General features: G+C 34.9%; 1 protein-coding gene across 1 annotated transcript; it reads right to left on the bottom strand.

The window, feature by feature from the left end:
• Positions 1-1301: 1301 nt before the first annotated feature.
• Positions 1302-11526, bottom strand: LOC107668624 (calretinin-like). Its single transcript, XM_016460574.1, has 11 exons — positions 11429-11526; positions 9641-9717; positions 9224-9313; positions 6301-6381; positions 5493-5549; positions 5336-5413; positions 5208-5263; positions 5091-5130; positions 3092-3145; positions 2582-2653; positions 1302-1892 (listed from the first exon to the last, which is right to left on the bottom strand). The coding sequence occupies exons 1-11, from the start codon at positions 11520-11522 to the stop codon at positions 1776-1778; spliced, it is 816 nt and encodes a 271-aa protein (XP_016316060.1). The 5' UTR covers positions 11523-11526; the 3' UTR covers positions 1302-1775.
• Between the last annotated feature and the right edge of the window lie 6 nt (positions 11527-11532).

The raw sequence follows: 11532 nt of genomic DNA, 5'->3' as shown, positions 1-11532 counted from the left end.
ATGACTGGGAACCCAAGCTATAATTCTTAGAGTACAACCCATTTAATGATTCCTAGGGTGTGCATCTAGCAGCAATATAAGTAGTATAAAGACCAATAATAAGTTCAAATATCCAAAAGTAAATCGTGGATCGGAATGCATGGGAACCATCACTATCATGACATAATCATGCTTTCATGACACCAGTGTAGAAAAGCACTATTGCTGGTGTTTTGGGCATCAGCCACTAGAGGACTATCTTGAGCCTCTGTTTCCATCAGTTTCCACAGATCTCTGTAGTGTGCTCCTTCAGTCCTGAGTGCTTCATCTCTCTGGAGTGCTAGATGGGCGTCTAAAGTGCACACTTGGTTTTTTTTTTCTTCTTGGTTTTTTTTTTTTTTTTTTTGTGAGCTGGGTCATACAGAACTAAGTCTTATTTTAAACACTCCTGTTAAAAATATATGAGTGCTAATATTTAATTGATGGCCTTCCCAGACTGCACAAGGTCTTGTAGCACAGCTAGTCAGAATGTGGCAGAGCAACTATCACAACTGTCACAAAACAAAAATCATGAATTTTATGGGAACATTGCCTTTGAATGTTCTCTGAACACTCTGAAAGGATTAGTAATATTTAAATAATTTTAGATGAATATCTAAAAAACATTCCATGTACAATGTATAAATAATGTTTTTGATTGCTAACGTTTTGAAAACATTACTAAAGATCAGATCATTTTGAACAAATGTTGTATTATTGTTACTGGAATAACCTTGCCAAAACATTAGCCACAGTTCCGTTAGCTGGGTTGATAAACTGCAGCAAGGCTTCCATGGTTTGCCCTCTCCTCTTAAAAAAATTAGTAAAATGCATGTGGTCCCAACAGGACAAGCATAACGGCACCTTTAAATTTTGTGGAAAATATTCAGGGTGAAACTGAGACACTGAAGCCAAGAAAACTGTCTGCATCACCACAATCCTTTTCCTATTCTATCCTGTATCAGAGATTAATGAATCACAAAGAACAGTCGTACTGTGAAAATGAAAAAGATAAGCTCTAAACACTTCATTGTGCTATTGCACTTACTTTGGCTTGAAGATGCGTGCCTTTACTTGCGGGCCCATGAAGATAAATTAGCCGCTTTTAGATTTATCTAAATAGAAAATGAGATCACAGTGCACCTAAGAAGATGGTACATCCAAACTACAATAATAGGTGCCCATTATTACCGTTATCTGCTTCCAAAACAGTTACAGCCATAACTAAATTAGGGGCATTTATGGTACCTTGCAAAATATAACCCGAAAATATGGAAATGGTCCTATATGTGAAGAAAAATTAAAGATAGATCCTTTAAAGCAGAAGAAAGGGTAAATGTATTATCTGATCTTTATTTCAGTAATTCTTTTAGCAGTGTTGGCAAAACAGAACAGTCTACAGTCTTGCTAGGAACAAAAAAGGAGATATGGGAGAGACTGGAAAGACAAAGAGAGAGAGGAATGGAGAGAGAGCAGGCTGCATACATAAAGAAACCAACCAAATTGAAGATTTGGAACAAGCAGGAGAATAAGACCATATATCCATCACTATACCACAATGTCACGTTTTGATATAAAAAAAGACAAGTAAGAGATGCACACATGGAGAAGCCATATCTTTGGGAAAGGCATGCCACGGAGAGAGGGGTACGTTGTGGATGTTGATTAACTTTGACAGGATAAGAGGTGGAACAGAGCCACCGCATGCACCTGCTTTGGCTAGATTGGGGTGGGTGAAGAATGTGAGAGTTAAGAGTTCACACTGACGGATCCTTGCATAACACAATCTCCAGCTCTGTGCGGAACAGCTTTCCTCCGTCCGACAACGCCATGATGCTCTTCTTTGAGCTAGCCAGGTTTTGAGGTACAACAGCCTAAAGAAGGATACACATAGAAGTCTATACGTATTCAGACCACCATTGCTGAAATGCAGGAATTAGAACAGGATTATGTAAATAAGTACATATTTTAAAATGTATCATTTAATATTTATAGTACCTTTCAAAAATTTGAGTGGTAATATTTTTAAACATTTTTGAAAGATGTCTCTTATGCTGAATTTTCAGCAGTCATTACCCCAGTCTACTGTGTCACAGAAAGCATTCTAATATGCTGGTTTGGTGCTCAAGAAACATTTCCAAATGATTATAAATGTTGAAAGCAGTTGTGCTGCTTAACATTTTTTGGAAACTGCAATACTTTTTTCAGGTGAATAGAAAAGAACAGCATTTTATTTCAAATAAAAATCTTAATACAATTATACAATTTAATACTTAATACAATTATTATTATATATATTTTTTTTAATCTAACCAACCCCAAATATCATTTAAAGTATCTATATTCATAATTTTATATTTAAGACAATTTCATACAATTTTTTCTGCAGTTGTAGCTTCTGTGACAATTTTTGTCAACTGTGCACTGTGCTTAAATTGTGTATAAATTCACTTTTCCATAGTATATATGCCGTTTCAGATGCAGCTTTTCTGCCATAATTTCAATTAAAATAATAATAATTATTATTATTAGAATGCTAAATTTCCACCCAACATCAAGTTACCATTTTATGTTTTTGGTAGAGGTCTCTCAGCAGTGCATCCAGTTCATGTTCATCAATGTAACCATTTCCATCCTGTTTAGGGAAAAAAGGGGGGGGACAGTTTTATATACATTCTAAATCATAAGCATAAGCATATTACTTTCTTCTGCACTTTCTTATTCTTCTACACTGGAAGCCCCTGTCGTCAAGTCAAATTCCTTGTGTGTGTAAACATACTTGGTAATAAAGCTCTTCTGATTCTGATTCTGATTAAAAAGCCATTTTCTAAGAGTCTAATTAACATCTGACATAACACTTTAAAAAATAAACCTTGCAGATGAAAACTGACAAGAAAAAAGACGTCTCCACACTGTATACATGGTATCTGAGAGGATGTATCAGTTATGAATTTGTGGTTGTGTATCATATAGTAGTGCTAAAGTGTTTTTATGGTCATGTGTAGATTACTAACCCACAATACAAGACAAATGAACAAGAACACAAACATAAGAAATATACACATTATCTGACCTTATCATAATAGTTGAAGATTGCTTCAAATTCTTCAGCAGATAGTTTGAAATTCTGGAGAAGAAGAAAAAGAGACATTAGTTTATGTTCAGTGAATGTGTGTGTGTATGTGTGCAAAATATAGTGTAGAGGGTTATAGCAGAATATCAATTTGTTTTCAGATTCAATTTTGAGGGCTTGAATATTCATAACTAGAAAATAATCCTTCTAATCCTTTGGATTACAACAGAACAGTGCAGTGACATATAGCATCATTCCTATACTGTAAAAAAAACTAATAATAAAAAATGTAATGTATACCATTCGTAAACATGCCATGATAATAATAATAATGTGTGACGTAATCATGCCAAATATTGCACATAAAAGTAATTTAGAAAATGGCTTTGTATAATTTATATCAATGGCATTCCAGTAATGACAGTAATAATATTAAATTCATATCTCAATTGCATTGCTTTTTATTCTATGTATTATATTGGTTTACAATTTATAATGAGCATTTTATGCCCCTCAGTGTCGGTTTTACTGTGCCTTCCGATTCCCCTAGTGAATGAACAAATGTTTTCCCAGTATATTATAAAATAAATATAATAAGATTATAAATAATTTAATATTTAGATCATATTTTTTATAATTGCATGCATAACTTATACATACATATATTATATACGTTTTATACTAACTTCCATTAATAACATTAAAAAGCATTTTTACACAACACTTCAGTCTGATGGCATTTATTAATCACATTCAAATAAAAAATAAAGCAAAACATATTTTTATTAAAATGTTTGGCTATAGAATGATACCCTTTTATGAATATTTGAAATCTTTTTCATGACTGAAATGGCAAAGGACATCTTGGTCACCATATTTTAACCCTGATAATGCTTTGAGACTAAACAGAACGTAGACCAGTTCTTCCAGTCTTAACCTATTTTTTGTTGTTTTGTTGAGGAAAAAAAAAGAGAGACAGAGAAAAATAAAGAGAGAGAGCACCCAGTGAATGTGGGGAGACTGGGTCGGATCAGTACATCTCCAGGTTCAAGAATAATCTATGGAGATTATCGCAACTACAGTAGGATTGAAGTAATCCCTATCAACCTGTGCTCTCTGTGGCAGAAATCAGTTACCAATCTGCTGTCAGGTTCAGACACAGACAAACCTTATAAACACACACAAACAAACCTATGTACCCAAATACAGATTCATCGGTTATCATGTGTTTTCTACATGACTTTAGCAGAAAACATGCATCTGATCTGCTGATCTAAAAAAATAATCTCTTGCCATATTACAAATCTTATATTTCTCTTCAGCTCTCACTCTAAGCTACCGTGATTCTACTGTAACTGCAAACAATTGCCAGCTTCCAGTACATCACAGTTTTCAAAACATGAGCTGATTTTATAGCTGAATCGAATTTGTTCATTGTTTATGAATTTTGCAACATCGACAATGTTATTAAACTGAATTGAAGCAACACTAAACTGACTCGTGCTGAATACCAACTCTACTGTCTTAGTGGAGCTGCTTACAGCTGAATAGAACTTGTTTCATAATGAACTTTTTACAGTTATTGAACTGCACTGAACCAACCAATTACTATTCTAACCCACATTCTGTATATATACACCATGTCTACAATGATCATTGTGATACAGTGAATTGCACTGTACAGGCATTTGTACCTCGCAATATTAGTATTTACCTACTTAGCTGATGTATTTCATTGGCTCTATACTTACATTTATATAAAGTTTTATAATTTGGCGGACACTTTTATCCAAAAAAACAAAACAAAACAAACAAAAAACTTACATTGCATTCGCTGGGAATGGCATACATATTATCAGTTCATACATTCCCTGGATCAAACCCATGATCTTGTTCTTGCTCTCTTCTGTTCTGAGCTGCAGGAACTCTTTACTCGTACTCTGCACAATGACAATAAAGTCAAATTGAATCTAACATTATGAGCACTGCTTGATCTTACCTGAAACTTGAGCAGAAAATTCTCCTGCACAGGAAGCAGTCTGAAGACACAAATATAACATTTTTACAATAAGGCATTAATATGCATTCACTTCAGCTCACTCAGAGGCCTTCTCACCTAGCCATTTCGGACAATCCCAGTTTCCCATCACCATTCAGGTCAAACATTTTAAGCTGCAGAAAAAAAGCACTAATTAAAGAGTGGCTGTGTAAATGTGTGTTTGTGTGAATTGTGTGTCTACTCACTATGGTCTGTGTATATTCATTCAGTTTCTTGTCATCGTAATGTCTGTTTGCTTTCTTCAGCAGATCTGAGAGAAAGCCCTGGGGAAAAGAAATGTTTTTATTTAGAAATGGATCTATAATAGCTATAGGAAGTTCAGTGTAACCTATTGAGTTATACCTTCAGTTCATTGGCTTCAATGTATCCGCTACGGTCAGTATCATATTTTCTCCATGCCTGAAAAATGAAACCATAGCATTAAGACACCTCCACACTTCCCACACGTATTATGTACAGATCCTTTGCCCTGTAAAGGTGAAACGGACAGGGTTTCAATAAAAAATGTTCAGATTTGTATGTGATTGTGTCATCTTGATTAAACCAGCGAATTTGGTATTTGGGAATTAGACTGGGATTACTGGCGAGTTGATCTACTGTGGAGAAAAACCCACCTGCCCTGATTTACTAGGATGTGTGTTATTGTGTGCATTAATGTATTGTATGCGTGTTTTCCTCTGTAATGCTAGCAAAACACCTTCATTGTATCCACACTTCTGAACAATCTGTCCTCTTCTACAACTCAGATGTTCACAATGAGCATGTTTTGTATTATTTACAAAATCATCATGTTGTACAAATGAACCTCCATTAACCCAGTTATTCACACATACACACGCTGTGTTCCTTTATATATTGGAGGCCATTCATAATAGATAACTTACTGCAAACAGAATTTTCTTGCTCTCTCTGTCTTTCTTTCACACAGATGCAAACAAAAGCACCTCAGCTACTGAAAGATATTTCATTTTTACAATGAGACATTAATAATTGTTGCAACTATTGAGTCCCAAAACTAATGGAGAGGTTATTAATCATGTCAGTCAGATTACTGATATGCCCAGAGAGTAGACAGTTTATATCAATGCAAATCTCTACAGATCAGGATATCCATAAGATCCGGCAACAAAATAATCGCTGTGTTACTTACTGCCATAAACTCTGCACTGGATCCCACAAACTGTCTGAAGCATAATAGAAAATTCTCCTCTGTTGGCAGGATCTGGGCCAGCTGAAAAAGATAAAGAGAGAAAGAATTATCTATCTTATAATAAAATATTAAATATTAAATTTTATATAGATATATTATATAATATATTATAAGTTAATAACATATACTAATAATATAAACATTAAATATACTGAAAACTAAATATGTTTTATTTTCTTAACCACTACTTTTAGACTCCATTCTGTAAATCCATTGAATGGGATTTCAGCACCATGGACAGCCGCACAGTGGAGCACAAAGCACTTATCCAAAGCATCCCTTTTGCTACACAATCGACCAAGTGCTGCTGTCTGAGTTGATGTCTGTGTAAAGCCTATCTGCCTGGCTTAAGAAGAGAGTGTCTGCAAGGGCTGGACAGGGATGACAATTTCATGCTCTTGGTTATCTTTTCTGGCCCCAAAAGAGGAGCTCATCATTGCTGAACTGCTGAAGAACACTAAACCGTACCAAACCGAAAAGTCAGAAAAGCTCTGAAACCACCTGTCTACGACAAGTTCCACCTCTGAGTGCTCTGACACACAAACCTCAAAAAAAAAAGGATCACCTTCTGTCTATGTAGCAAAAAGTACTTTTTAAGCCTTACAATCGTTTTGTTCGATTTAAGGATGTGTATAGTATTACAACATATAGGACAAATATAGTTTTATTATCATGAAATGCTTATTCTATATCTGAAACATATATAGATCATAAAGAGAGAGATTCAAGTTTAACAAAATGCATAAATGCATCCTTAGTCGACATGAACCCTAACTTGGATTGACTATAGATACTGGATGAAAAAAGTCTGCATAAAAAATACATTAAAAACTGTAATAATGTGAAATATTATTACAATTTAAAATCTGTGATGTCTGTGTAAAGCCTATCTGCCTGGCTTAAGAAGAGAGTGTCTGCAAGGGCTGGACAGGGATGACAATTTCATGCTCTTGGTTATCTTTTCTGGCCCCAAAAGAGGAGCTCATCATTGCTGAACTGCTGAAGAACACTAAACCGTACCAAACCGAAAAGTCAGAAAAGCTCTGAAACCACCTGTCTACGACAAGTTCCACCTCTGAGTGCTCTGACACACAAACCACAAAAAAAAAAGGATCACCTTCTGTCTATGTAGCAAAAAGTACTTTTTAAGCCTTACAATCGTTTTGTTCGATTTAAGGATGTGTATAGTATTACAACATATAGGACAAATATAGTTTTATTATCATGAAATGCTTATTCTATATCTGAAACATATATAGATCATAAAGAGAGAGATTCAAGTTTAACAAAATGCATAAATGCATCCTTAGTCGACATGAACCCTAACTTGGATTGACTATAGATTCTGGATGAAAAAAGTCTGCATAAAAAATACAGTAAAAACTGTAATAATGTGAAATATTATTACAATTTAAAATCTGTTCTCTATTGTCATATATTTTAAAATGCAATTTATTCCTGTGATGGCAACTTTGAATTTTCAGCAGCCATTACTAAAGTCTTCAGTGTCACATGATCCTTCAGAAATCTAATATGCTGATTTAATGTTTAAGAAACATTTTTTATTATATAAATGTTGAAAACAGTTGTGCTGCTTAAGCTGTGCTGCTTTATTTTGTGGAAATACATGATACTTTTTTCAGATTTTTTTTAAGGAATAGAAAGTTAAAAAGAACAAAATAGAACTCTTTTGTACCATTATAAATGTCTTAAACCTACCTACTCCTATTCTAGCTTTAATTTATTTTGTTATTTGTGTATTTACTGCTATTCAGTACAATAAATTTGCTTCCTTTAAAAAGTGAACATCTCTATTCTGTTGATTTTTGTTCCTCTGCTAAAAGTTACAAAAATCAGTTGATTATTGTTCATACCAGTAAGAATGCAAAACCTACTTTTAAAGATAACACTTCTACCTTTCTGAAATAAGTGAAGCAGAAAACCCCAAAAGGCTAAAAAGTAGAAGATGACAGATATGACAAACCCAACATGGCTAATCTGCAGTTCCAGCTTAGATTCACATGCTTCACACAGAAGAACAGATCATTGATCATAAAAGCCTTGAAAAGCAGTCTGAATGAGCTGCTGAAATCCTGCCAGCTTTTAAAATAAAGTAGCATGTTTGAGATTTTGTACCAGACTGAAAACTGCCTGAAGTTTGAGTGAAAAACAGTGAACATCTAAACGTTGTAGTGAGTTATTCTACCACTTATGGACCACAACTATGAGGTCCATTTCTAATTTCTAATAGAGTGAGATTTGTATCATGCGGATCATTTGTATATAACTCCTTCCCTTCTGCATTAACTGCATGGTCTCCAACTAAGTAAGCTTTAATCTGCTGCATGGAGAGGTTGCTTTCATCCTTTTAAAACCATTTTACCTCTACTAAGCTATATAGGACTACAAACAGGTCAAGAGAAAGAAATGTACCACCACTAAAAACATTCAAAAACAACCTAATCAGCAAAAAAAAAATTAAAAAATTAATAGCGTCATAACTAGAGCAGGTTGACATTAATTGGAGGAAGGAAGGCACTCATATGTTCATGTGGTCTCTATGACTGGATTAGTGAGTTTTTTTCTACCAACATAAATCATTTTATCCATTCATTCGTGTCGTCATCATGATAGACGTCACCTCCATCCTCTCCCTCCCCCTTCATCCATCTCTCCCTCCTCTCATTCCATCATCCCCTCGATAGACGCAACCTTCAAGCCCCTAATCTGCCCTCATTGTCCTCTTTATATGTCTTCCTGGTGTTCCATGAATCTCAGACAGTGGTTCTGCAATACATTCTCTCTTTATAGCTTCAAACTATTGCTGTGGCTTACTTTAGCAGTGAAAAGCGGTGAAATTTACCTCTGACATCTCAATCTTCCCATCACCGTTCTCATCGAATTTTTGCATAAACTCTTTCATCCTGTCTTTGAACGAAGCATTTGAAGGATCCTGAAAGCCAAACAAATATGACTGACATGTAAAACAGCACAACTGAGAACAATTTGTTTTCATATATAGTTCAAGAGAAGTGTCACTTTATGTTAAAAAAATATTTAAAACCAGAAATTGTATTGACATTAGAAAATATCAGCCAGATGGTATCTGCTCAGATGGCATGTTCATTAAGATAGATTAATTTAGATTCTGTAATTTAGATTAATCTCATTCTGTAGTTCTTAATAACTATATGTTGACAGATCACCACTTAACAAGTACAGTTGCAGCTGATGTTTTTAACATAAATAATGAACATACACAAAACTGTATGTGACTCACCACACTTGCACTTTTCCTTGCTAGCTCGAGCTCACGAATGAAATGTTCCAGTTCCTTCCCTTCAATGCAGCCATTTCCTAGAGAAAAAAATGAACTTAAATTCATTTATTACACTATCAACTAACTTTCTCTGATATAGCTTGACAATCAGTCTCTCTTTATAAATGAAATGAGGATCTAATACTCAGTTCTTGCCTTGTTGATTTAAACTGCTGAAGGACAAAATGCAGATTATAGATAAATTAAATGAGCTATAAAGGGATTTTATCCATATATTCCCTAGAAACAATGTTTATACAGGGGAAAATGTTGCATCTTATACACACAGCTCACAATTATTTTTTTTTTCCTTTCTGTCTTTATTTAACTGATCTAGTTCATATTAACCTGTATTCAAATTATAATGGTTGTTAAAGAATAACTATTTCCATTGTGCCAATATTTCCACTCTTTGGCTAAAAACTAGCCTAAGATTGTTTGTTTGTCTTAATGGGTTTCCCATCCTGTCCAGGCTGATCTGTTTGCTGGTTTTAGAGAGTTCTGGACACATTTTTTTGCTGGTCAGGCAGATCAGACCATCTTAAACCAGCTAAGGTCGGGAAACTATAGCTTGGTTGTCTGTAACAATTTTTGCCATATGTTTGTACATATGGCATGCACATATATATCACTCCCAAACTAGCCTAAACCAGCCTAAGATGGTTTGCTGGTCTTAGCTGGTCACTTAGCCTAGTCATGCATTTGGGAGGCCAACTGACTGACCAGTTAATCCAGCTGAATGCCAGCTTCGCAGAGATGGGAGACCAACTTGATCAGATGAAGACCAGACTGGTAGGCCAGCTAAAACTATTTAAGACCAGCTTAAACCAACTAAAAACAGCAAAACATTTTAGGCTGGTTTAAGACGCATTTTTTCAAGCAGGACCGGCTCTCCAAACCCCGCCCATAACTTTTCATCTTCATAGTCTCTCAAAGGCTGACACATAAATCAATTGGAAGGAAAGATTCCATTCCAGAGCGGAATCAATAATGCCAACAATGCCTGTGAGGCAAAATTTACTGAGCTGTGAAAACGCGTGCCTAACGCTGAAAGCAGTTAACAGGGCGATAGCAGGCAATCATCCCAGTGGCGCTTTTTCAATTTCCCTGAATATTTCAAGAATACGCTTCTGCGTAAAACGGCATTGCACAATGCATGAGGATTCCACTTGCGTTATACATAATTGCATTCACTTTATTTAAAAAAATTTTAAACGTGTAACTAAATGAACTTATAGGAAACCGACATAAAAATAAAAACATATGCATGCATGTGCGGTAGGCTACCGCAAAGAAATATCATGTCGTAAATGCTTGAGTTTATCACTCAATCCAGACAAGAAATTAAACGAGTAAAATATCATTAATAATAGTCATAATAATAATAATCCACGCCTCTTTTAAAAAGTGTAATTATTGACAAGAATACAGCAGATAGGCTACAGTTGGCTATTTCTCTATCACTACAAAAAGTGTTGGAACACCGAGTGACTCTTTCCATAAACAGCTTGAATTTTATTGATGAATTAGGTTATTGCTTAGATTTGTTTTAAAGTTATCCTTATTATTTGCTTTTGTAGCCCACTTTAAAATATACAGAATATATTTAATGTAAATTAAAATGTAATGAATAGTAGACATAAATCAAATGCAATACAAAAATCAGTTTGGTTAAGTAATAGCCTCCGATGTAGGCTACGACTAAACTAAGAACGCTTTTCGTCCCGGGACTCACTCCGTTACACTCACCGTCAGCATCGAATTTATTCCATATGTCGAGGAACTGGGTAGCAGTGAGTTCCGCCATGTGCAATGGAAGGGGCTCTGGTGCTTTATTCGCCATATCTATCGTT

The sequence above is a fragment of the Sinocyclocheilus anshuiensis genome, unplaced genomic scaffold (assembly GCF_001515605.1).
Source record: "Sinocyclocheilus anshuiensis isolate Anshui unplaced genomic scaffold, SAMN03320099.WGS_v1.1 scaffold337, whole genome shotgun sequence".
NCBI classification, from domain to species: Eukaryota; Metazoa; Chordata; class Actinopteri; order Cypriniformes; family Cyprinidae; genus Sinocyclocheilus; species Sinocyclocheilus anshuiensis.
The sequence above is the reverse complement of the archived record's forward strand: the minus strand, read 5'-3'. Positions and strand labels throughout refer to the sequence as shown.

Excerpts from the sequence above, each read along its gene's own strand:
- LOC107668624 (XM_016460574.1), bottom strand. The coding sequence starts at position 11,522 with ATGGCGAATAAAGCACCAGAGCCCCTTCCATTGCACATGGCGGAACTC. Across the intron at positions 5,550-6,300 it reads CCAGTGCAGAGTTTATGGCA|GCATGGAGAAAATATGATAC; the intron begins GTAAGTAACACA and ends TTCATTTTTCAG. Across the intron at positions 1,893-2,581 it reads TCTACCAAAAACATAAAATG|GCTGTTGTACCTCAAAACCT; the intron begins GTAACTTGATGT and ends ATCCTTCTTTAG.